General features: G+C 35.9%; 2 protein-coding genes across 7 annotated transcripts in view; one reads left to right on the forward strand and one right to left on the reverse strand.

Moving 5' to 3' along the window:
* Nucleotides 1-15,483: 15,483 nt before the first annotated feature.
* Nucleotides 15,484-27,470, reverse strand: part of LOC136854063 (serine/arginine repetitive matrix protein 2-like) — a 105,185-nt gene continuing 93,198 nt past the window's right edge. For all 4 annotated transcript variants that reach the window (XM_067130172.1, XM_067130170.1, XM_067130168.1 and 1 more), the window contains 2 exons: nucleotides 19,719-19,940; nucleotides 15,484-16,210 (listed from right to left, as the gene is read on the reverse strand). In XM_067130172.1, the coding sequence (XP_066986273.1) occupies nucleotides 16,175-16,210; nucleotides 19,719-19,940 (258 nt within the window). In that variant the 3' untranslated portion in view covers nucleotides 15,484-16,174. The remainder of the gene's footprint in view (nucleotides 16,211-19,718; nucleotides 19,941-27,470) is intronic.
* The window catches only part of LOC136854066 (centrosomal protein of 112 kDa-like), a 227,743-nt gene continuing 217,778 nt past the window's right edge, over nucleotides 17,506-27,470 (forward strand). For 2 of the 3 annotated variants that reach the window (XM_067130181.1, XM_067130182.1), the window contains exon 1: nucleotides 17,506-17,719. The gene's annotated coding sequence lies outside the window, so the exon portion shown is untranslated. Of the gene's footprint in view, nucleotides 17,720-24,229; nucleotides 24,313-27,470 lie in introns of those variants that run through there. The other variant, XM_067130183.1, reaches the window with a different exon arrangement.

A 27,470-nucleotide genomic window follows, 5' to 3' on the forward strand; every position in this document is an offset into this window, starting at 1 on the left:
TCTTCTTAAGATATGAGTTGGATTTATCCGTCCTTTGCTTGAGTACCACTCATAATTTTTTGTGGGGAGCCAGGTTGGATGCGCTAATTTTATTATTATTATTCAAAAGATGAACTCTATTCATATGGCTAAAGCCAACACAGGGGCCATTGACTTGAAACTCAAGCTTCCAAAGAATACGGCGTTCATTAGGAAGAAGTAAAAGTTAAGTATATCTTAGTTTAACCAGACCACTGAGCTGATTAACAGCTCTCCTAGGGCTGGCCCGAAGGATTAGATTTATTTTACGTGGCTAAGAACCAGCTGGTTACCTAGCAACGGGACCTACAGCTTATTGTGGAATCCGAACCACATTATGACGAAAATGAATTTCTATCACCAGAAATAAATTCCTCTAATTCTTCATTGGCCAGCCGGAGAGTCGAACGCTGGACCAACAGCGTGCTAGCCGAGAGCTCTAACCACCCCTCCAATGAAGAACTTAGGAAGAAGTAAGATGAGGTAAAGGAAGAAGTAAGATGAGGTAAAGGGAAATACGGAAAGGTGATGCGATCTCACTCATTAAAAAAGAATAATAAATTGGTAATTTAATAAATAGATAATCATGTATTAAAATTCGAGGAGAATATAAAATAAGGGACCCACTAATCAAGACATACTCTTCAGTGTTGTCACAAGATCGCCAACATGGGCTTGCCCAATAATATTACTCCGGATGTATCTTTCGAGAACTGCCTGACGAAGTGCTTCCTTCACAGTGCCACAGGTGCTACGTGGAGGTCACAAACACGAGGATCAACCGGTTTGGTATGTCCTTCGAGCCGTTCACTTTCAGAATGTGTAACTCTCTGCTGTAGTCTTCCTGATTCGCAGAAACAGCTTGTTTTTTTTTTAAATCAGTAGTTGCAATGATTCAGGAGGTACTTAATCACATTTTAATTTAAGTGACAATCATTGACCATGGAAATCTTCCCAATGGCGGCCTATTTATTTATGAATTTATCATTTTATTAACTGACTTATTAATTTATTTTTTCCTTTTAGTAAGTGAGATATCTTCTTTCTGTGTTTCCTTCTACCCTCTCCTGCTTCCTAATGAACACCATATTTTTTTGAAGCTTGAATTTCAAGTCAATGGTACCTGTGAGCTTGTTCCATATGAATAGGGTTCATCTCCTGGATAATAATAATAATAATAATAATAATAATAATAATAATAATAATAATAATAATAATAATAATAATAATAATAATAATAATAATAATAATAATAATAATAATAATAATAATAATAATAATTCGTCAGAAGGAAATATAAAAGCGTTCTGTTCACCAACGAGCTCAACCCGAATCATATATTATTAAGCTAACCCTTCAACACATGTACCTCTATTTTTTTTTAATCATTCTTAGATAACTCTGGGTTTTGTCGTTGTGCTTACGCGAGAAGGAAGCTTCCTTATTCCCAAGAATAAGGAAGTACGCAGACTTCTGGTGTTTTTATGAATGGATCAAGGTTAAACTAGTGTAAAATCCGTTCGATAAGCATCAGTTCCGAATGTTATTTTACACAGATAATGAAATTTATTAGGTCAATGAGCCCAGTTGCTCACTGACTCATTGCAACATTTAACTGCAAAACCAAACGTCAAAATATTTTATCGACTTTCAGTTTCCAGGGATCTTTCGGATGTCAACAACAGATGGCTCTGAAGGGGTCGGATGAGTCACGCGAACATAGCTCGAGCATCCCGAATCCCTCGTGCGTAGTATTCAAGTCTCGGTAGTAAAGTATCTGATGGGCCCAGGTTCTCCCTCTCCTTCAGGGTCGTCCAATGACACACCTGACCTATTGATCTCCGGGATCTGTGTCAACCTTTCACATCCTGAAATTGCTCTTTCTCTCGCTTTTTTGTTTCATTTTTTACTGTGTGCGAGACTGTGCTATATGACATGACACGTTTCGATCCTTTGAAAAGCTTCTGAACACTGAAAAAAAAATGAGTTCAGGAAATGGAAATTACTATATTTCCTCTTTGTTATTATATAATCATTGAATCTAGGTATCGGTACAGTTTTCACACTCATAGAGATATCCTGTTCTGAAATAAGATATCAGATTCTTTACATTAACACCGAAAACTATCAGTAAAACTATATTTCACAATCTAGCTGCACTGAACTGTATCCATTTTTGTAATATTCCAAACTTACATATATTTCAGTCCACAGAAAATCAACAGATGTACAGGAAAAATTTGACTTGATGTGATGAGAAGTTTTATCTTGCAAATGAGAATAGAAATATTTCAAGATAATGAGTCTTGACATTACACACTTCTAGCGTCTTGTCTAAACAATGATCCAAGGAATCTGCTTGAAAACCTGCTCTTAATGGCATCTGGAAATTCTTAGCTTTTAGGAATTATCTTGCCTAGGTTAAATACTCTATGGCTAACTTTCTTTCTTTTTCTTTGTTTTTGTTTTTGTAAGGCATGATTAGTGTGAATTGATATGTTATCTTTTGAGCTACAAATCACTAAGTTATTATTTTTTAAAACTGATATTTGGACGAGGTTTTCAATGCTATCTGTTACGAGAAATAAAAAAAAAATGACAGTTCTGATTAGAGTTAATTTTATGCCTTTTCCGGGGTTGCATGACAAAAAAAAATGTAGATGACTTATATAGGAAAGCGAAAGGAAATTACAAAGTAGTTCAAGGATCGTGTCAACAGACTGAGTGACATGGTTACTGGTGTATCGTAAATTGGTATAGACAGCAACAAGTTTCTCTCGCTCTCTCTCTCTCTCTCTCTCTCTCTCTCTCTCTCTCTCTCTCTCTCTCTGTGCGCGTTTTCTATATCAAGGCAGCAGTGATATTTTTATACCTGAAAAGTCCGTTTTCCTTGGATGTTAGAACTTTGAGGAACGCTACATTTTGAAATGATTGATGTCAGGCCTGAATCGTTTAAATTTATATGTCAGTTCAAGTCAATATATATATATATAAATTTATATATATATATATATATATATATATATATATATATATATATATATATATATATATATATATATAATATGTTACAGGCAGATAGCGAAACCAGGCATTTCGTGAACTACCTGAAATTTCAGGCAGATAGCGAAATGCACTTGGGGACATTTGACCCCCCTCAGGGGCTAGTACTGAACACGGCGAAACAGTGACTCATCTACACTGTTTCGCCGTGTTTAGTACTAGCCCCTGGGGAGTCAAAATGTATTTCGGCGTGTTTAGTACTAGGCCCCTGGGTGGTCAAAATGTATTTCGCCGTGTTTAGTACTATCCCCTGCGGAATCAAAATAAATTTCTCCATTATCTTGCAGATTGTGAAATGCATTCATTACCTCCGCCAATGGAGTTGAAATTGATCATGTTTTTACCTGTGTGTGTTCGTGTGTTTGTGTGTGTGTGGATGTGTGTGTATGTGTGTTAAATCTGACCAAACTTGGCGGATATATTCATCAGGCGACTTGCTAGAGATTATGAACTTTCTGGGAAATTGGTCAGATGTCAAGATCACAGATTCTTGCGTGCGACACAGATGTGGTATCGTGTTATATAGATAAATCAAAGTAATTCCTAATAATTACGTCTAACAACATCCATTAGAAGGTCAAAGGTCAAAGTCACAGAAGGGATCAAGATTTTTTATACATTTACCATGCGTTTACCTAAGCTGGAAAGTAGTAATGTGTTCATCTATTTACTGGTGAGTGGTTTTATGGTAGAGGTAAGCTCTCTGTTGAGTACGCATCAATTGATTCTCTAATCCCAGTGATAAGTAATTATATAAGATTGACACTGTTCTTTTGAATATGCACCTTGAATGAGTAAATGGTCGCTTGAATAACACACACACACACACACACGCACACACACACACACACACACACACACACACACACACATATATATATATATATATATATATATATATATATATATATATATATATATATATATACACACATATATAGTGTATGAATGTATTTGTGTATCTATATGCATTTGTGTGTAAATTATTGCCAACATTCTTAGAAACAAAATTAACCTGTACATGTGATTAGATTTATCCGTTTATCTATATTTTGTACTTTTTAAACTGATATGCATGGCATTTCTCTTAAAATCACCTTTCTCAAGAAAAAAGTTATCAAGCGGCAAAAGGAAAGGGGGAAGTTTATCCTCATTCAGAAAGAAACGAGGACTCACGCTTCGGAAAACTAGTAATTACAGAAATTTGGAGAAACGGAAAGAGGAGAAACCTGAAGAATGACGACAAACGCATTAAGTGTACTTAATATGGAATGCAGTAGCCCTGCGGCGTTTCGCGAGGCCGAATGAAAGAAGAAAAGTTATTTTCCTTTAACTCCCTGATATTTTTGGACACGATTTCGCCCGATAATCCTTGGAACATCTAAATGGGAAATAAAATGAGCGAGCGATCTCTCCTTTCCGCCACCTGCTTCCAACTAGACTAAGAAAGGAAAACGCTTATATATTTTTTTTATAGTGCTTCATTCACAACGCCACGATGCAGCGAACCGAAAGGATATATTCACCAAACTTGGCTTGTTTCTTATGTTACGGAATATCTTATGTGGGTGTTTATGCGTACATGCGTTCATACGTAAAAGTATGCACCGAGGTACGTATACTGTAATGTATTTATATACATGTCCTTTAACCAACAACGGTATCCATTTTTATAGCTTTACGTGAAACACATACATATAACTACTTATAAGAAATAAAACAAAAGATTATATCTCCTCTTGTAATATGTCGTAATTCTGCCCTAATGAAGACTGAACTGATGAGCCCCTACCCGCCTTTCCTCTCGTAATCTGTGGTAAGTCTGCCATGATGTAGACTGAGCTGATGAGCCCTCTTTTCTAAGTCTCTCTCTCTCTCTCTCTCTCTCTCTCTCTCTCTCTCTCTCTCTCTCTCAACAACAAACGAGTGAATCAGTCGCCCTTGAGCGATCCAAAAGCGAATGTTGGGTGATATATAGGTAGGTCACAGCTGGTACAATAACATTCCATTGATAAGGAATCAGTAGCGCAATGAAATCAATTCGGTAAGAAAGTATAGACTAGATACGGGTCGCGTCACTGATTGTTTCAGTTTAAGCTTATTTAACATATCCGTCAAATTAGTCGTAGGCCCATAAATTCAAACGAGAGAGAGAGAGAGAGAGAGAGAGAGAGAGAGAGAGAGAGAGAGAGAGAGAGAGAGAGTCTCCAGCCACAAAAAAAAAGTATTTCTTTGGTGTCCTTCAAATGTTCTTTTACTCTTAATTTCTCTTCCATCTTTCCTTCTTGGGGACGGGGGGCGGTGGGGGTGGGGGGGAGCGGGTAAGAGGTGATATTCATACTTAATCTGGTTCCCACTTTTCATTCATTATTATTATTATTATTATTATTATTATTATTATTATTATTATTATTATTATTATTATTATTATTTATTTTTTTTCATTTTTTGTAGCACAAGCGATTTGTTGCTGAAGGTGATTTTAATGAGACTAAGGACAATTTTCTGTGTTCCATGAGCACTCCTCTGACGGGACCGTTGTTGTTTATAGTTGTTAGCTGCAGATTGGCCTTGAAAATGAGATTATACGTTATGCAGATTGCGAATATATAACGTTTGTAGTAGTTATTGGCCTCCCCATGACAGGGAATTTAGCGGCTGTTATTCTTAATAGATATCAATAATTGTAGTATGATTCTCATACTATGGCACCAAGACAGCGCTCATTAACCGATCTTATACTATGCATCAGTTCCTAAATTTTTTATGAAGTCGTGGCACTGGACTCAAGGATTTCCAGTATTAGGCAATCCTCGGTACCAGATTTGGCAAGAGCGTACTTTTTCGCAGCGCTTAAAATTTGTTGCCTCAAGCCGCCAGAAGAATAAACATTGTTTATAAGTCCTCTTATATGAACAGATAGTAATCGAACACAAGTTTTCGGCCTTTCGTTGTACCCTTATTGCAACTCTTACATTTGAATGTCAGCAGCATCAGGAGACCTTGGTCTCCTAAGCAAACTCACTCCAAGTGCTTTTCTATTCTTTGATCAAGGTAATTATAACTTAAAATGTCGTGTCTTAGACACTGAAGTTACTGTACGCCATCCATTCCTAATGAGAAAGATATTTTGCGCATATTGATGTAGAATAGATACACTGGTTACTTGGCAGTGCTGCGGACGTTCAGGCTAATGTTCCACAGAGCCTGCGGCGTCCTGTTAAAATGCTGCGCTGCAGAGGTATAGTTTGTGTGGATCAACTATTGCTTTTATTTTCATCTGTTGTTCAGTTGTTCTCCTCTGTATCTATTTATGTTTACTATTTCACATTTGTTCTGGGTTTCGTTCTTTCTTCTCGCATGCCGTTCTGTTCTGTGGGACTTTGATTGTTAATTCAGCTTAGAAATATTTGACTGAATTAAATAACCAAATAGACATACGGGAGTATTGTTAGTCCAGTAATCACAGACTATAAGTGTCAATTTAGTAAATATAAAAGCAGGTAAGCATTTGAGAAAATGCCAGACCAAACGGAAAAGCAATAAAAAACCGATAGATGTTTACATGAAAATCAAAACTTGCAAATGTTAAGAACACGCTCATCAAGAAGATAGGATAGAACATTCGAATGCTTAAACCTGGAAAACATACTAAAGAAGAAAAATAATCGTATAAAAAGGAGAACAAGTCAGTGTTCGAACGCGACATCAAACGAATATCTAAACATACCCGACAGAAAGAATGAAGATTAGAAAACGACGGAAGATAATGGCGATGTTTACCAAAAGCGAATTGACATGAGGTCACTGATACCGGCTTAAGAGAGACATCCCAAATAAGACGTCAGAATATCTCTTGTCAAGGACTGCCTCTGCTTCTTCCACTCGAGAGAGAGAGAGAGAGAGAGAGAGAGAGAGAGAGAGAGAGAGAGAGAGAGAGAGGTGGAGGATCGAAATCTGCCTGGCACCATATTAGCCAGAACGGCTCTTCATGTACACTGTACAGTAGGAAAGCTGGGCATTGAGATCGGATGCGTGGGCAGCACACTATCAGTATGTGGAGGAGGAGGTCATAGGTTGAAGCCGGTTGACTGAGAGAGAGAGAGAGAGAGAGAGAGAGAGAGAGAGAGAGAGAGAGAGAGAGAGAGAGAGAGAATGCAGTACATTTGTATATGCCTCCTTACAGTTTTTATGCTGTTGCTTATGTTCGATGTTCATACATTAATTTTATATCAATCTAAGCCAGCGAATGCAACATTCTTAAGATATCCGACAGTACTTTAAGCATGAAATTAATTCCTAGTGAAGTATTACTTTCTAATTCATCAGTATAATTATGATTATGAATATCATTTTCCTTTTTGCCCCATATTTTCATTAAAAGATTTTTCTATATATTATTGTGGCAAGAGTCAGGGATCTACTCTTTCCTCCATATCCTTGCTACATGCGCAGGCAGTTTGATGCTACTCTTGACAAATGGTGTTTCTCAGCCACTTGTTCTGAAAAGTTTTTCTTTAATATCTTGACGAGGTGAATGTGGGACTGGCTGGTATGTCAGAATAACGACTAAATCTGAGTTTCAGTGTTTTCAAAATTAATTACCTGCATTCTCCTCACATAATGGTCCTAGTTTTCCTTGTAGTGTTTGAAAATCAGAAGTCAAACCATTCAGTTTGGATCCAGAACAACGTGAAAGCATGTTTTGCAACAACATTGCAAAACTAGCTTTGATACCTTTGCATCTACTAAGGTTGGTCGTCTCTCGAACTCCACACACATTTCTTCTTTGAACAGCTCTCGCTTCCAGCTTGGATTCGCTTCAGTACCATCATGAAGCGATTGTTTTCTGGCCATTTTGAAGATTTCACCTTAGGAACTTCCTGGCTACGACGTCTCCATAGTATGCATGACTTTCAAAACCCACGAATGTTCAGCAGAATTTGTGAATAAAAGGGTAAAAGCTTCCTGCTCTTCTTTCCAGAATGTAAAAGCGATCCTTTCCTCTGAGTTTCCTGAATCATTTAATAAAACTTTGTCATCATGTGAAAAGAATAACTCTGTTTTCGCCCTCTTTTTCTAGAAGCTACATAATCAAGTCTGTTATTACCCTCTTTGTCTAGCAGCTACCTAACGCTGAATTCGGCGGCCAAGCCTTTCCTCAGTCGGGACTGTGGCTTCTTCCATAATTCCCATCTACTTCAGCACTACTTCTTAGGTCCCATGCCAGTTGTTTGCAAGGGATATTTTCATAAACACAGTTTTATTAAGTTTGATAGAGTAAAGTCAGTCTGTTAAATGCTGAAGTAAGGGTCTAGTCTAAGACAACAGTTTGTAAGTTGCTTTGATTGTCTTGATTTCTTTCTGCCTCTCTCACACGACCGTTGGTCTGTTGTGAAAATCATCTGCTACAATCCCACCCTAGAGTTCACTAAAGGGCGTACGCTTGTTTGAAGTCTCCTGGCATTATTCTGTGGCATTCCTAAGCTGTTTTTCACTCCCTTTACTGATCTGGATGGTCACCTCAACTCAGAAACAAAGGATATTCCTCTTACAAGAATAGCACAGCCTGCAGAGATGAAGGTGAGTGCCCATGACTGGTTGTGAGAACAATTAGCCTGAATAAGGTTGCCCAGAGTCCTGCAGCCAGGTAACCGTAGTTGTCCTTCATTCGGGGTAAGTAGCCCGAGTCGTGGCCACGGTTTGAGACCCCTCTGTCACGCCAAACTGTGACCTCACCTCAGGTGAGGTCATGACAGCCTCCTACACCAAGCAATGTAGCTTACACCCAACTAACCTCTCAGGAAAACATTTAAGACACAAAGCTGCAGAAATTAGCAATAAACATCCAGCAGCAGTTATACCAATATTACAATATGTGTAGAGCCTTCGCTATGCCATTTACAAGTTAACAGGGTATGAGAAGTTGGCCGGAAATCTTTTTGCATCAGTTATTATCTATCCAGCAATGGTATTTGCATGAAGTAACATCAGCAATGAATGTGACTAACTGGGCCACCCAGGTATGAATTCCGTTTCCTCATGCTAATCTTCATAACCATGACAGGGCTCTGCTGTTACCCAAGAGATCCATACAGAGCTGAAATTGTCCCATGCGTGTAGAAATCAGTCTGACACTAGAAGTCTTGATCCATGACTGGGAGACTGTACAGTCACTGCCAAAGCTGAAGTGAGGATGTCTAAGATATCACACATTACTCAAGTTAATTTGGTTATCCCCAGTCTTGAGTAAAAATTTTTAGATTCAAAAATCAGTTAAAAGGAAGATAAAATACAGATGCACTTACATCGGTCGAACCTTGTTGCTAGGAACGTGGTGCACTGTGTGAAGCTTGTTACTTTACTCTTTTGTGTTATCTACTTGTCAAACTTTCAAGCAGCCACATAGCACTGTAAGTGTCACTGTAAGTGACATCTTTGGCAGTGATTTAGCACATTATAGTCATATTGCATAATTCCAAGGGTTTGGTTACTGTTGAATATTTGAATGTTCAAGTCCAGTAACTTGTGATTGTAGTCTCTGTATATTATGCTGAAAAGGGATTAAACTTATTTCTGGTGTTCAAGGTTTGTTGTATGTTTTACAATGGGAGTGATAAAAGGAGTCTGAGGATGAGATATCATAAGAATTCTGAAGGTATCTATTTGGGAGAAAGACTGAGGTGATGTCTTTCATTATATGAATGTATTTCCTTACATAAAGAAGTTGGAAAGAGAGAGAGAGAGACACACACACACACACACACACACACATATATATATATATATATATATATATATATATATATATATATATATATATATATATATATATATATATATATATATATATATATATATATAATTGAAGAATGAGTATCTACAATTGTTGTTTGTTGGTGTGCATGAATGTTCTGTTCATTAATGCAACCTTGCTTAATTATTTACTGTTCACTGACAATTCCCCTGATCTTGTGAATCATTGAACTTAGATTTTTTGCCAGACTTCTCAAAAAGTGTTTTCGTCGCTCATTTGTTATTCATATTATCCTTGTTTTTCATTTTCATTAATTAATTCATTCATTTTCCTAATCTGGGCATGTTCATCATTACCTCTATCTTGTCGACCCTCAACAGCATATATGTACACCTAATTAAATATGTCACTTGATGATTGAGGCATATAACATAACTATTATTAATTACTAAAGGCTTGTGCAGTAATATTCAATTTATACATTTATATGGTTTGGGTAAAGATAAAAAATACAAGTTTAAGACTCAGACAAAACTGGAAAAACTGTAGATAAAAGAAATTAAAGTACAAAGCAAGCTTTTTCAATAAACAACAGTTTGTTCTTGCTGTGCAAGTAACAATGGATTCAACTCAGATTCATCAGGTCAACAGGAAGCACAACTCCTAAGCACTGCCTTGAATCCATTAAAAAGAAACTCAAATAACAAAAATATTTGCGTTAAGAGCCTGCTGGCTTGGTGACATGATTAAGGTGCAGACGTTGTTGAAATTAGCCACACATTATATCTGCGGTGACAGCATCAGAAGACAGCTTGAGAAGGGATTTCTGAAAGGTTTTGTCATTTCTCATCAACTCATCTCTGTAATGACAGTTTTCTCATGCGTTCAATGGTATTTATAAGCATACATGGGTATGTATGTGTGAATACGAAGCATAATAGGACCATGAGGCATGTTATTATAAATTATATATTCTGGTTAATCAGCAGTCGGCCTAAACTCCAGAGGCAGTCACTTATGGTGACTACACTTGGCCTAAAATTCCGTAAGACATCTTTCTCTAAAATTTCTATTGAATAACCATCATAACTTGCAGAGGAAGGGCAAATCATCAATGTTCCCTTTATGATACAGGCACAAGTTTGCTAAAGGATACAAGATCTTACAACTTACACTCTCCAAACACCCTCAGACGACCCAAACGGATTTGGAAATAAATAAAATATTCAAATAGTCAAAAGATTTTTATTATTAAATATTCGGCACTGAAAGACGCCCATATCTTATTCCTCTGAAAGCAAGAAAAACGACATATACACCGACATTCAATTTCAAAATCACAGTACAAATGGCCATCGTCTGACTTAGCCAAACATATCGTTTAACGAAAGCGTAGACAAAATGCTGCATGTGTGATATACACTCCGTCAGGAAATCAACGATGTATGTATATATTCCGTGTATAGACATACATCATCAGTACCAACTATAGTCGTCAGAAATTTGCTTGTTAACAAAATAGGTCGCTTCGGTTTCTAGTAGCAAAGGTCATTACACTGCTGGGCGGCGAAACGTCAATATTTCTTCAGAACTGTGAAGAAAACTTCTCTGGCTGGTGAACCCACAGTAAGACTGGGGAGAGATCTTTAAGTTTAGAAAGATTCCTTAGTAACTTTCTGGTTATTAAGATAATTTTAATCTTGATGAAGAAGCTCCTAAATTTTAAGGGAAGGGAATTTTGACCAGAAAGTCACTGATGAGGCTAAAAAGAACATAAGTGGATTATATTAAGACAGTACAACACATTATGTAAGAAAGGAATCGAGAGCATATTTTAAAAGTGAGAATCACACTTTCGGTCCCAGAAATTCTTCTTACAAACTGATTTACATAAATTCAAGAATGTGATGAATAAGGCATGTTGAAGAATAACCTTAGGGCCTTAAAAAAGAAAACCTCCTAAACATATTAAATCGGAGATAAAAGCTTATTTCAAAAGAAGAGAGATTAAGAATAAGCATTTCCTTGTTATTTACAGAGAGAGAGAGAGAGGGAGAGGGAGAATTATAAACTTTGACGAAAAGATTTCAATTTGTTTAAATTTACTTACATAATATGAATAAATGCAAAGGATTTGAAATGACAATTCCCAATTGCTCTTTTTTTCCTCAGTTACTTTTAGTGGGTAACCCTACTAAAATCTAGCTCTGAAGTTCTGATAACACTCCAAAGGCCATTCCCATCTTTCGTAATCCACTTTGTTCTTTCCAGTCATGGCTGGCTGTTAATTCCTGTCAGCTGTTCCATGTACAGGAATTGACAAACACAGAGGTAGTTTTTTTTTTTTTTTTTTTTTTAAAGCGAATCTCTTCCATCAGACAAGGAGTAAGACTGCTCCTCTCCTCAGTCCCTTCACATAGAGAACACTTTTCACAAAAGTGGAATCAGTGGTTGTCTCATTTTGAGTCATCAGTCCCGTCTAAGATCTGCATATTTCAGATCTTAATTTCTTTTTAAAAGCTAAATATTTCGATGATCTAAGGTGAACTGGAGCCTATTTATGTTTACTCTTTTAACAATGGCATAATGAGTTAATCAAATTATAAATGTTTCCCTTAAGATAGTCTTTGATTAGACGACAGGACTATTACGCTAGTAGCGAAAAGTTGTGAATACGCTTCATTATTTTCATCTGTAAAATGTAAATATTTGGTGAAACAGCAGACATCTTCTCATGACTGACAATCCTTAACACAAAACTGAATTTGATTGCAAGAAATAATTATGCTACGCTTAGGAAAGTCCTTTAAATCATAGGTGAACAATATCCTACAGAACTTAAGAAGTCGTTGCGGCCACCACAATACATATCCAACATTGTGTCTGAGTTCTGATTTTTGTCAGCGCAAAAATGAAATGAATATGGTTGAATCTTAAATGTTAAATAAATAACTGTTACGCACTGCAGTGACACTTGCAGATTCAAGTCATTTCATATTAATACGATTAAGGCAAATCACTACCTGTGTCGTTACATCTTTACGAGATTACTAAGCGCAAAAAGCAGTTTTTTTAAATGAATAACTACATCCGTCGTTAATCTAACATGTAGTCCGTTCAGGAGAAAGATGAAAGGAAATGATAATGGATTATATATATAAAATGGTCGAGTGAAATGTAATAGAGAGCTTTTCGAACTTCTAGTCATTGTGAAAGACATCTTTAATGAGACGACTTCTCTTTGGACGAAATAACTTTCTTGAGTTACAATTGGTTAATGTGTCAGGTCCTTCCGTACCCATTTGAAATTGGCTTAACCCGTTTAATGTAGCGGCATACATTCACTTTAACATTATAAGATACAATTAGATTGATTTGTTTACAAATACATATATGGTGAGTGTTTGCATTTGTATACAGTAGATGCCGTATGCAATACGGATGCAAACGTTTATTCTGGAGACAGTTTCTACAAATGTTCATATGTGTATATATGTATAAACAATAGTTCACTTCAGGTAAACTTGTAATTACATACGAAGTTTGTGTGTTGATCAGACTTGAAATGGTGCAGTCTGCACAGAAGTTAAATTGGGTCTTTCAATCATGCAATTGAATTGATACATTTCATTACATACGAATGTGACATAAAAATGATCCTGAAGTGAGATGTGCAACAATGTATCCCTCGGAAGGCATGTAATTTGTACGCTCTTTTTGTGACCACTGCTTTGTAATTAAAATATTGACCATGAGAACTAAAAGAAAAAAAATTAAATAAAATCACGCAAGAAAATCGGTGTTTTCGAAAAGCCATCCTCTTCAGGATTCGTCGAAGTGGTTACGACCTCGTCAAGTTTGAAAGAAAATTACTTACATCCTAAGTGACTAGTTCAGTGAGGCCTGTCGAACCTTTCTGATTATGCAATTAAAATACATGGCTTTAGGAATAAATGTCACGTATTTTGTAATTCTTAAAAAAAATCAGATGGAATTTGATTAATGCATAAATCTTTGGCTGAAGATTGAGTTGTATGCTAATTTTTTTTAGCGAATCATGTTTATTCTAGGTTTCTAACTCTTAGTTGGATGATTTTTCTTATTCTGTTTCGTCGAAGATATGATTAAGAGTGTTTCTTTAATTATTTCCAGTTGAAGACTGCATAAAAAGTGTACAGATTTTCTGCCTACATATAGTAGCAGTGTACAAACTTTAGCCAAATTACACGCTGCCATGATTAGTCTCACCAACTAAGCTTGTTTTGTTTTTAATGTTCATTTCACAGCCAATCTGTATAAGTGATACCTGACAGGACACAAATCTTGAATCAATTCTTTCTCTACGATAAGCGTTCAGCAATGGAGGTATCGTGATACCAGCAGTTAGTTAACCAGTTATTTTTTTTAACTAGCATTGTTAGGAGTAGTTAGTTTAGAAGCTGATCATTCAGCTGGAGTAGAGAAGAGAGTAAATAGTAAGACAAACAATTTGACAGACGACTTTGAATGTTCAAAAAGTGAATAATTTCTTTTAACTTTTGTAGAATCTCTGCTGTGCTTTCGGAAACCAAACATACTAAAAAATGCATAATCGTTGTTTCTCAAAATCTGGAGGTGAAAATAAGTCCCAGTAAAGGTCGAAAGTTACGGGTGAATATCGGTGAATACTTTACTTGTTTCTTAGTTATAAGATCTATTGTTTTCTTAAAGTCATCTAATTTGGCTTTTGTCCGGATGGAGGCACGTTTTGGTCCAGAGTGATTCTTTGTCCAGGTTTATTCATAAGTCAGGGAAGAGTCACTGGTGCTGCTTTGGCTTGTTATCTACGCGTCACCTCCGAGGTGCTAGTACTAAACGTGGCGGAAGCTCTATGGGACGCCCTGTTTAATACTATCCCCTCGGGGAACAAAGATATCGTTTATTAATATAATTTGTCGATTACACAATATAGAAATGGCTGTATATAATATGTTGATCGCCGAGGGGCTAGTACTAAACACGGCGTCCCATTGAGCTTCCGCCATGTTTATTACTAGCATCTCGGAGGTGACGCGTAGATAACACGCCAAACTAGCACCGAGTCTCTTAAAGTAACAATTGCAAATAAGATACATAAAGACTGGAAGACATTCCCACCGAGGAACAATACGATGTAACATAGCTGATCATCCAGAAACAACGTTTGTGAATTAAGCAGGAAAGGAACTTGACTGAAATGACTTGAATATCTGGCACAAAAAAACAAGAGGAGAGAGGCTGGTACCAGATTGATAAAAAAAAACTTTTGAGCATTTGATTATTTACATAATAATAAAAAAATTTAAGTTATTGGTCTACTTTTTCTATATGCATATGTACACATTTAATCGATCTCTACTCCTACTAAAGAAATTATTTTGTCTATGTCATAAAGTATCCTTTCGAAATCTTTTTCGTAACTTTTACTCTTTGAAATATAGTCTATATATATATATATATATATATATATATATATATATATATATATATATATATATATATATATATATATATATATATATATATATTATAAATCAATGTTTGCTTCCGTTAAAAAGGCACCTAAAACCTAACAGCATTGATTAAAAATAACCATAATAATAATAAGAATAAATCATATCCGCCCATGTAATAATTTTATCTTCATAGAAATGGTCACAGCTTCTGATCACATTCAACAAAGATAATCTTCATTCGGTCTGTTATATAATTTATACTTAACCCAGAAATTCTGGGATACCAGTTACCGAGTGTCACAAGGCACTACAATTATCACAAAATCACATAAATATACAGAGATAAACTCAAGTTCCTTAGTATCTAGTTGTATGTGGTCTCTCCACTGCACTTTGAGCACGTTTATTTCTCACCTCTACGATCTCTCCCAGGTTTATTTTTCCACTTCTATACCCATTTTTTTCTCCTTCCCTGCTCGTCTGCATGCTTATCAATCGTCACACACCTTATCAACAGCCCGTGCTAAGGCATGCTAATTGGCAAACGCCATGTCTCTCAAAAAAACTCTATGAACCGTCTACGACATTATTTTCGTCGCCTTCCCCCTGCAGTGAGCTTTGCTCATTTACGACAATGATAAACTATCAATGTTTATCATCACTGCAGGACGTGATCTCATTCTCATCGCTGACAATTGAGCATCGCTTGTATACTCCGAAGTATCTAATCCGACCCTGCGTGTGATGGAGACCGAAGGGTGCGTTGGACGAAAAGGCGATTTGCAGGCGTTTCTTACTCTGTGTCTAGGTCCTGGGGCTTGTTAGTGATGTTCAGAACGTTTGTGGGAGCTACCTTCTTCGGCTAGTCCGTTAGTTCTATTTTGATGATACGTTCTTTCTGAAATGTAAAACGTTCCTTTAGTTTCTGTGCAAAAAATGAACCGTGAATGAAATTCTTATCCTTATCTATCCCTTGTTTCGTAAGCGTGTGTGTGAGACATGTACATCTCATTACATCAAAAAAAGTTTTATTACTAAGTGTAAAATGCAGCTGAATGTTGTGTGCACCTACTAAGAGTTTCCAGAGCTTGGAAATAACAAAGAAAATCAATCTAACCACGGAGAAGCATGTAGACCTAGAGTCTAAAGTAACACGGCAACGTAGCTTTATATTTTTCACTGATGAACTTACTTAACGTAAGAACAAGAGCAAATTGGGACACATACATACATACTTACGTGCATACATATAAACAACAACTCAAAACAAGCAAGTACTTCCTTCTTGGCACCATCGGTTCCTAAAATAGACTTTTTAGATGACAGTAGGGCGCCTTCACTAAATTTATCACCACATTCCTTTGTTCTTACGTCTTTGACTTTTTAGGGGTAATAAGTTAACGACTGTGCGTGTTTCTGTATGAGCACGCAGAGAGAGAGAGAGAGAGAGAGAGAGAGAGAGAGAGAGAGAGAGAGAGAGAGAGAGAGAATCAAGTCAGGAGGAGAAACAACATATACTGCCAAACATATATATATATATATATATATATATATATATATATATATATATATATATATATATATATATTTATCATGATTTATGTGGGGAATTTTCCCTCCTTTACCACCTCCCTTTCTGTCTTACTCAAGTATTTACGTACATGAAAATCCAACAATAATCTTTTATATCTGACAATTTTTTCTTTACAGATTACTGAAGCAGTCTGTTAATTTGACGCTATGTCACCGTTGTCCTTCCCTTTTTCAAAAACCTCGTGATTGTAGGTTTCTGTAAAATCCAAGTAACAGGAAAACCTAATAGCAAAATTTAACTTACGAAATCTGGACAACAGCCTGATCGAAAGGGGCTGTTCTAGCTCTGATCATCACTCAAGTAATATTCATGTAAATACGTGCATGTGTTTAAAAAAAATTCTAATAGAGATCTAGATCACGATCCTTACTGCAACTCAAGTTTAAATGATCGCCGACCCTTGATCACTTCAAGATAAATGAGCAAATGGCATTTCCCTTTTTTAACCTGACATTTAAATTATTAAAAAAAGAGGACTTAACTGAGTTCTGGAGAGCTAAAATGACTCTACAGTAATGGGCAAGGCAAATGGAAATGTAAAGGAAATCATCAACGAAGAACAGAAAGGTAAGGACTGAAATATGAGGGTCAATACTAACAGGAGTGTATGGCGCTGTTTGCAGAAGCAGAAGTAGAACCTTGACGAGGCTACCACTACCTTCAAACACGCGGGAACCGCGGAAATTCGCTAGTCGTTTAGTGTGTCCTGTGATTGTTCTCGTTCGTTATTTGCATAATGGTGAGTTGATCAGCTTATAATTGAGAAAGTGTGCACGGGAATTCTTGTGGAGAAAACGGAATAACATTTCACAGGTAAGCAAAGCACGCTGAATTTTGTGTTAGTTAAATGTCTCGTTAGCAATAATTTTCTCAGTTGATATGTCTCGTATTTCCAGCTCATTATTGTATTACTGAAGTGCACTGGCGATTTGAAATTTGAAATCAGAAAATCATTAATCTTACACATGTTTCAAATAGGAAGTAAAAAGATTTTGCATAAAAAATGCTTAGGCTAGGCCTATAAAGTACTGGTTGTCAACACACCCGCCTTTTAAACGTTACAGTGATATATATGACTGTATTTTGTTGGTCTTTAAGAACTTTTTCCAGTAGGTAGGCCTGTAGGATACCTTCTGTGCCATCAGTTTTTCAGTTTAAGACATGAGAAGACACCGTTCGAGTTGTTTCACAAATTGTATGTTATCCAGCGTGGTTTCTCAACGAAATCCAAAACGTCACACTTGCAGAGAGTATTTCACGACGACGTAAACAAACCGTAGAAAGCAACTTCTGTCATTCGATTCAGAGCAAAATTAGTTGAATTTTTTACGTGTAACAAATCATCGTGTGATTTATGTTTTCATCAAACGATATAATTGGTAGATATGTAATAACAAGAAAATTTAGTTTCCTAGCTTAGGCTATAGGTTACTTGTCCCATTACACTACTCGTTTGGTAAGGTGCTATATTATTTGAACCTTATCTCAAGTGCAACTTCGAATATAATATATAAAGAAATTTCTCAGAGGTAAAAGTTGTCGGATCATCATGCCAAAGAAAAAATAGCCTTTAAGAATAGTAACAAGGAAAATAATCTTGATCAAGCATATGCAAGGCTTATGCATATCGATTCGGCAAGTATTTTTATTGACCTGTTTCTTATTTTTTCACTAATTGTGTCTTAAATAAGTTAAAATTACTTTCTTATGGCAGTTTTTATATAGCTACTCTCTAATTATTGTTTCAAACCCTTTGAAGACAAAGAATTGACAAGGCTAGCCTTTTCTATCTTAGGTTAGGTTAAAAGACGCAGGGCATGGCGGGAAACAAAAATCATATCTGGCTACAAGTGCTTTCAAAGCTTTCGCTAATGTGTGGTACAGTAATGATTAATTAACCTGTAAGGAAATAACGTACTATTACAATAATTGAATGAAAGGTAAAAAAAAAAAACTATGCTGCCATAGTATTACGCCACCACAACATAGTATGTGCTGGAGATTACACGCTCGAAAGGCAAGCCACCACTCCATGTTATTGACAGATCACCGAGAAGACCACTACTGATAAGGAAAATGGCGCAATTAGCAACATATATTAAGCGGTCAGATAAGGTACTTGCTATGGATTTACAGCCAGAGGGAGTGAAGTAGTAAATAAGATTGAGATAACAAGTCCTTATGTTAGACCACATCATAGACTTGAGGATACCAATTGCTATAGTAAAGACTCCCAACCTTACTGACAGAGGAGGTACTCATGTGAGTTTGAAAATCCGTCAATAATAAAAATATTGATAATACTAATAATTCTACTATTAATGATAATAATTCTGGCGTCAATCACACAAAGGATTTTTTAATAGCTGCATGTTATTCTGTTCATGATCAGTCATATAGTACAAAATGTTAAAAGTTTTTCAGTTTAAGTTAAGGTAAAACATTTCTCTCTGCAGGAATGTTATATATTCTACTGATAAAATTTTTCTGGGAAAAAATTAACCTTTATAGCAGATCTGTTTAGTGTTAACATTAGTCTCCGCCGAAGGGAAGTGGTTGGATGATAAATAAGCTTGAGAATCATCACCAATGTTTAGGACTATACTACTACTACTACTACTACTGTAATTTCCACTGATACTACTGCTACGTCTACCACAACAACTACTCGCTGCTGTTAATGTTACTGGCGATGAATACTGTGGCTATCATGATAAGTGAAGGATACGGACTTGATATATGGGTATCATTAATCTTGACCACCATCCCACGAACTACAGAAGGATCTTGGGTTCCTTTCTCATATGCTTACCTTTTTAGGCACATAAACCGTGAGGATACCATCTTTGGACAAGGCCGAATCGATGTCCTCCTCGCGAGAGTTGTGAGGGATGTGGAATTTTCTGTGGAAGGTCCTGGTGGTGGTGTTGCCCCCGCGGTGCTTGAACTCGACGCGCCCTTTCACCGTCAGCTCCTTGTCGTCCTGAAGGACCTCGATCTCGCCCGGCACGTACTCCTCCACGTCCATCACCAGCTGTGGAAAATGGTAGTCTCAGTCATGATGCTCTTTTTGTTTTTGCATTTTTTATGGGTCTTTCGTACTGCGATAGGTCATTTAAATGTAAGAAGGCATTTTTATTGCTCGTCTGCAATCATTTACGAATATAAGTGTGCAGAACATATGCAGATGAGCGTGTATGCAAATAATCATAATTATGTTGCTCTTTTTATGCGTCTTTCGTACTTCGTTTGAATGTCAGAATTAGTGTTTATTTCTCGCCTTCAATTATTTATGGAAATAAGTGTGCATAACATATGCAAATGAGTATGAGTGCAAACAGTTATGATTATGTTGCTCCTATGAGCCTTTCATTATTCGATAAGTGATTTGAATGTGAGAATGGATTCATTTCTCGTCTTCATTTATTTTTGCAAATGTTTGCATGTGTGTGTGCACATAATTATCGGTATTTGATAAAAGTGTATATATGTACCTGTAAATACAGACACACAACTCATCACCTTTCAAGAAAACCCTTATTATGAACATGTACTAATTTATGAGATAGTTTCACACAAATACATACAAACATATATATATATATATATATATATATATATATATATATATATATATATATATATATATGTGTGTGTGTGTGTGTGTGTATGTGCGCGTAGGTGTTAGTGTCGGTATGTAAAGGTAAGGAAATAAATTCATTCACAGACAACATAAATATGTACATATGCGTTTAAACGCTACCACATATTCGTGAACACAGCTTCACATGACATAGCATAGTCGTATTACTAAATCTTATTATTGTTAGTCATGGTAGGATCAATATAATGGCTATCAGAATGTTTAGGTGTACTGTAGGTCTCTTGCACTAAGTAAACACAAAGTGAATATTAATTATATATGAAGTTGTGTGTTTACTTTTACTGGTGCATTTTTACAAACGACTCCCTTTACAGCGGTACTTTTCAGATAATGAGAAACTGACCTCTCTTTAAAATACTGGTAGGTTATTTTAGATTACTATGTTCCATTGTTTGTTCGTTTTCCCTAAATATTAAGCAATTTTTCTGTCAAAAGAACCTACCTGATTAACATTTATTTGTTTACAAATTGTCTACTACCTATCAAATGAGTACGTACTGACAGACAATTTTAACTCAGATGTTCGTTTGGCTTTAAATGAAATGGTTATTTAATAATAATACGCTTGGTATTATTCCTTCCCATTGCTTTTAGAAGAAAAACTAATAATCAAAAATTCATCACTCATCGCGTTCACGCCGAGTGAGAAATACGAACGGTGTCACAGACTCTGTCACCATCTTGAGGACAGCAGAGACGAATAGATTACCTTCAGAGAGTTGGAAAGAACCCAGTTAAAAATAATGGGGGTCATAATCTATTCCTTAATGAAACTTGAGTTGAACTCAAATACACACACATATATATACATCAAAATTCATATAGAATATAAGAATAAAATCGCATGCTTTCACCTGCCACTTGAGGGTCCATTAAACTTAGATGAGGTCGGCGGTGGCAGGTGAAAGCTTAAGGTTTGTTTAGATATACTAGACACTTGCAGAAATATAAACGTAAAATCATTAAAGCTTTTGTATAATCCCCTGCCCACCTCCCTAAAACACACACACACACACACACACACATATATATATATATATATATATATATATATATATATATATATATATATATATATATATATATATATATATATATATATAATTCAGTTATTTTATGTTCGTATGAATCTGTGTTGGATACATGGCATGTGACACATGCTGATATTTGTGTGCGAGGTTAATCCCTTTTGCTTAAGTGTCATATCCATATTTGTATTTCTACACCATCCTCCCGTTCTTCATTTATACGATTTTATTTGGGAGTGCTATACTAGTTTTCCACTTCCGTCGTATCATTTCTGCATTCGCATTCGTTTCGCATTTCCTTATTTCGAAATAATTCAGCATCAAATTTTCTATTAAGGAAGTAAGACTTAGTTGCTTTCATTGGGGGTGCATAATCTAAATGGAAGAATAATCCTTTCGCTTCCCATTTCCACGGGCATCTTGCGAGTCAACTTTTAGTGCAAGCGCGATACCGACCGTCATTTTAAGAGCCCGCTTGCCAATTTGGTGATAACCCGGATGTGGCTTTCTAGACCTGGCACCTGTTCAAGGATATTGCGTTGTTGCTGTCATAATTTCAGGCGTGATTTACTTTATGACCGTTAATAATCGACCAGAGGATGATAATGAACGGTTTCGATGCTTCCATCTTTTAACAAGATCGTCACGAAATATTTTTTTATATTTCTTGAAAATATTTTCCTTTTCAGTTGGTGGTTAATTCACCGTATTCTTTCTCGGTTTTCAAATGTTAGTTTCTGGGCCGTTTCCAGGTTCGGAGGCAATTTTACGAGAGGAGAATTCCGTTCCACAGGAAATGTTTCCACCAGAGAGAAGTTTCATTTATGGACTTGTATTGTTATTCAATTCAGTCAGAAAAGAATGTTAAGACTGGACAGATGCATCAATGAGTGCTAGCCCTCAAAAGAAAAATATCATATCTAATTGTGTGTGCTCATGCAAGTCTGTTATCAATATTTACTTTTTATCATTTTCGAAATCTGACCTCGTTTTGTAAGGAAATTATGTGAATTGTTGCGAAGACCAACCTTAATTACCGCTAAAAAATGCTACAGGAATTGCCTTTTGAAATGACTGAGACCAACTTTTTCTAAAGAATCGAGATAGAATATGTTTAAGAGTCACAGAAGAAGACGAATAGTACCATATTTTAGAAGCAAAGGAACGAGCGTACCAGCTAGCTCTGCGAGACATGCAGTGTTCAGCGCGTTTGTGGAAAAGGTAGTAACATAAAGACAATAAGCTCAGGCAATGCACACACAAGGACGAGCATACACAGCCGCACGTAGCAGCGTGTGCACGCATTAACACATACAGACAACCTCACAGCGGTTAAATTGATCTAACTTGCAAGTAAATTAAGTAGATGTTAATTATACGGAAGCCTTAGAGTCAACTTTATCAAGAAGAGTTATGTAGGAAGAGTTTTCTCAGGTAAAAGAGCAGTGTTCCATAAAAGGTCAGATAGCCTAAGTCCCACACAAATCTGAAGGAGCTGCTCAGAGTAAAACCGTGATACCAAAAGTGTATAAAGTTTCCTAGCGAAAACTCACATATCTGAAATAGTTCCAGAACTCCGCTACTACTTAAGCTCAAAAACAAAACAACAGTTCCGCATTAACAATCACGAGATTACGACAGTTGGAGAGCGACCTCCAGGTGGTAGAGAAGGAAAAACAGGTGAAGCAACACATGGAGTTTTGTCTCATAGTGTTGTGCCTGACCTTACGCCACGGTGTCAATTGTGATGAAAAAAGATTTTCTAAGTTTCTTGGGAGAGAATGCCCACCTGCTAGAAAGGTATGATGGCTCGGCGTCTAAGTTTCTTGGGAGAATGCCCACCTGCTAGAAAGGCATGATGGCTTGGCGCCATCCCGCTAGTTCATATCTATCACTGTAAACAAAATGAATACGTAGACCGATACTCGAAGTCAGAGCCCGACGATGGTTATACGGATTTCTGGAGTTGTCATTAAATTGCTGAATGTGAGAAAAGGCAGAAGCATATTTCAAAAACCGTTAGAAATGCGGTGATCCTTGTAACATCACATGGGGAACTAAAATCATGGGACCACGCATTTAGAATGTTTGGCTAGATTAGGATAACCTGTCGTAGCCTTTCTTCTCATTGTATAAGTACTTTGATATAACTTCGTTTTTTTATTTTTAAATTGTTTTGTAACATTTTATTACACTTCAGTATACACATGATCATCTTATACTACAACCCAAATATTCTCCCGCCGTAATTTTAAAGGCTGCAGTCGTATTATCCCCCCACCCCCTGCATCATGGTGCTAGCCCTCTTTATTCATGTGCCATGATTCCTACTTTCGTAAAACAAGCAATATAAGGAAACGTTGACCAGTACTGCTCACGGGCACTCTGTTTTCATATCATTGTAGCTCACGTTTATCGGTCGTAATTCAAAAAGACATTTATAATTTTATTTTTGTGCATAATCCCGTGTCTTATAAGAAAATAAGTGTTTTGTTAGGAATTCAAACCACAACACAATGGATGTTAACGACAATATTTCGATGTTTTACCAGCAGGCACTGTCAATAGTACTACGGAGTTTAGTGGTTAGCCACCAGGGTAGCGCTGCTTGCAGCAGGAGAGCCCTGCAGCGAACTTCAAAGGCCCTGGAACCGCGGGTGTTGAATAATTGCTTAGTGTCCAGCGATTGGTTTTCGTTCGATTTTTTCATAATGGTAGGCTGTGCAGCTTGTAATTGTAGAAATAGGTAGAGGAAATTCTTGTAGAGAAAATGGAATAACATTTCACGGGTTGGCAAAGCGTACTGAATATTATTTTCCCATACTACCCATGCTGTCTTGTTCGTAGTAGATATGCTTCCGGGTGTTGCTATGTAGTTTATCGTGTTTTCAGCGTATTTTTGTGGCACATTGTGCAATGGGGATTTCACTTTTGAAATCAGAACATCAGTAATCTTACATATATCGCAAAATATAAAGTAAAGAATAAATCTTGCTCGTTTTAAAACTGCTTAGAAGAAAGTAGGCCAATAGGCTATTGGTGTCAACGTCTCTCTTTTATACATGTTACTGTCATGCATAAAGACACCTGCTGTATTTTGTCAGTCAGTGAGAATTCTTTGCAGTCGGTAGGCTTATGGTATTCTGTCTATGCCATCAGTTTTTCAATTTTAGACATGCAAAGGCTCTATTAGGTAGGCTTATGGTATACTGTCTATGCCATCAATTTTTCAGTTTTAGACATGCAAAGGCAGCGTTAGAGTTGTTTAACAAAATGTATTTTATCGAACGTGGCTTCTCATTGAAATTCCTAAACGTTACACTTGATGAGAGTATTTTAGGACGGCGTAAATAAACCATAGAAAACAATTTTTATTGTTCGATTCAGAGTAAAAATAGTTGTATTTTTTCTGAGTAACAAATCTTGGGATACTTTACATCAAATATGTCATAGATTGGTGATAGCAAGAAAATGAAATTGGGTAGCCTAGGCTATACTTATGCTCTCAAATTACACATTTGTAAGATGCTACATCGTTTAAGCGTTATTCTCAGTACAACTGACATTCGAATTTATAAAAAATAATTTCTCTAGGGTAAAATTTATCGAATCATGCCAAGGAAAACATGACCTAGTATGATAACAAGGAAAAGAATCTTGGCCAAGCAAACGCTAGTCGTATACATATTGATTAGGCTGATATTTTTGTTTTAACTCTCTTTTAAGAACAGTTACTTTCTTATGGTAGTCTTTACTTAACAGTTCTCCAAAAGTATCGTTCCAAAACTGTAGTATAACGTTTAAATGATACAGCATTTGTAATTGTTCTGAAAAGAAGGATAAAACTATGAAAATAACAGCCTACTCAGGTCAGCAACGTGGCCTCCTTGTGATTATGGTGACACGGGTTCGTTTCCCGCGACCGGACATCACAGTCACTTCAATTTCATGCAATTGGATCTTATGGCTTTGTAGTGACAAGCGTATCCAGAAAAGGGCGAAGAATTCAAGAAGTTAAGAGGGCATTGTGGCTATTACAATTACATATATATACATATGTATACATATATGTATGTGTATGAATGTACAGTATGTATATGTATGCATATATCTATGTATATATATACAGTTTATATATATATATATATATATATATATATATATATATATATATATATATATATATATATATAATATGTTCATGTGTGAGTGTGCTTATTAAAGAGATTCATAGTATGATTTATTAGTCTACATATAGATTACTAATGGTTCATTTTTTCGTTAAAGAAGAGTATATAGTTTTTATAAGCATATAGATTAATGGTCGTTCAGTAAGGGAATAAAATATTCTAATGAAATTCTATTTGACTTTTCAATAATTCAGATAAGTAAAAATTAAAAGAGGGGAAATTTTACGAAAAATTCATAACTTCATATAAATCAACATTTAAATTTTTTAAAAGAAATTATATACATATTTGTATTTACATAAAACACTAACTTAATTTAATAAAAGAATAATTTTTTTCTGATCAGAGTGTGTTTGGCTTTTTATATTTGAGATATATTCAGATTAGAATGCAATCTTCTTTAATTTAACTACAATAGACTTCATTGCAACAATGATTCAAAATATGTTGCACGGTAATGGTTAATTTACTTGTAACAAAATAACATATTCCTATACTAATTAAACGAGAAAAAAGCAGTGTGCTGCAATAGTGATGCGTCACTACAGTGGAGTAACCTGCGATACCGAGTGATTCAACATGTCCGCACAAAGTCACATGCTTGGCTAGGAAATTGCCAGCCAGTTTTATTGACTTTTATGGCCGAAAATCTTAGAATACACTGTATGCATAGAAGTCTGAGTAATAACGGTAGTCTTGTCCAAGGATGAATTAAAAGAAAAAAACAGAGTATAAAGGAAATCTGTACCATCAGGTCAGTTTGGACATAAAAACAACTTCGAATAAAATGAATTCCCAAGTTAACTTAGTCTGTTTCCTTTTTAACCAGAATACTCTTAGAGCAAACAAGATCAAACCAAGGCTCGGATAGAAGAGAGCTTTGACAGAAAAGAAGGTTATTTATTTATTCCTGCATCCATTCAAACAAAGATATCAATGCAGATTGAAAGTCGTAAAGAAAAATTAGGACTGTAATCAAAGTCAAATGTTTCCCATATGTGAGAAAATTAAATTGTCACACAGCAAGATTGTCTTAGGAATGCATAGTGGGGGGCGTCTTGCCAAAACTTTCGGAACTTTCATTAACATCTTTTTATATCATGAACATGAAGGAAATGTCTGATAAATTTAGCGTTGGTGATTTGGGTAACACAACAGGAATGTCAGTTAACCAAGGTATGGTATAGGAATTTCCTTTTTAAGAATTTACTCATGATGACAATAAGATCACTGATTTCATTTGAAATTAAAACGAGACAATTTTGGTTATATGATAATATATTGTGACATTTCGCTTTTTAATGGGTGTCAGTCAAGTACTGGTTAAAGATGACTTAAGAAATTATTATGCTAATGATCATTAATCGTTGTAATGTTTTAGAAACCTAATTTCACAATGTCCATTTACATCATTTTTCATATTGTTATTTCCCTTTAAACTTTGATATTGAATAATTTCAACATTTTCGATCACGGCTCTTTCGAATTTACAATGCAACACAGACGTGATAGGATAAAGTTCCAAAGCCCACTTATGGTACTGCAAAGCCTTCCTCCTTCCTCCCTTCCTCCACCACAAAGAGCAAACAAAACCAAAATATTATTTTACACCAGTCCAGAAAAATTCGTTAATGGATGGCCTTCAATTACATTACATATATATATATATATATATATATATA

Source organism: Macrobrachium rosenbergii, chromosome 28, assembly GCF_040412425.1.
Source record: "Macrobrachium rosenbergii isolate ZJJX-2024 chromosome 28, ASM4041242v1, whole genome shotgun sequence".
Classification (NCBI taxonomy): Eukaryota; Metazoa; Arthropoda; class Malacostraca; order Decapoda; family Palaemonidae; genus Macrobrachium; species Macrobrachium rosenbergii.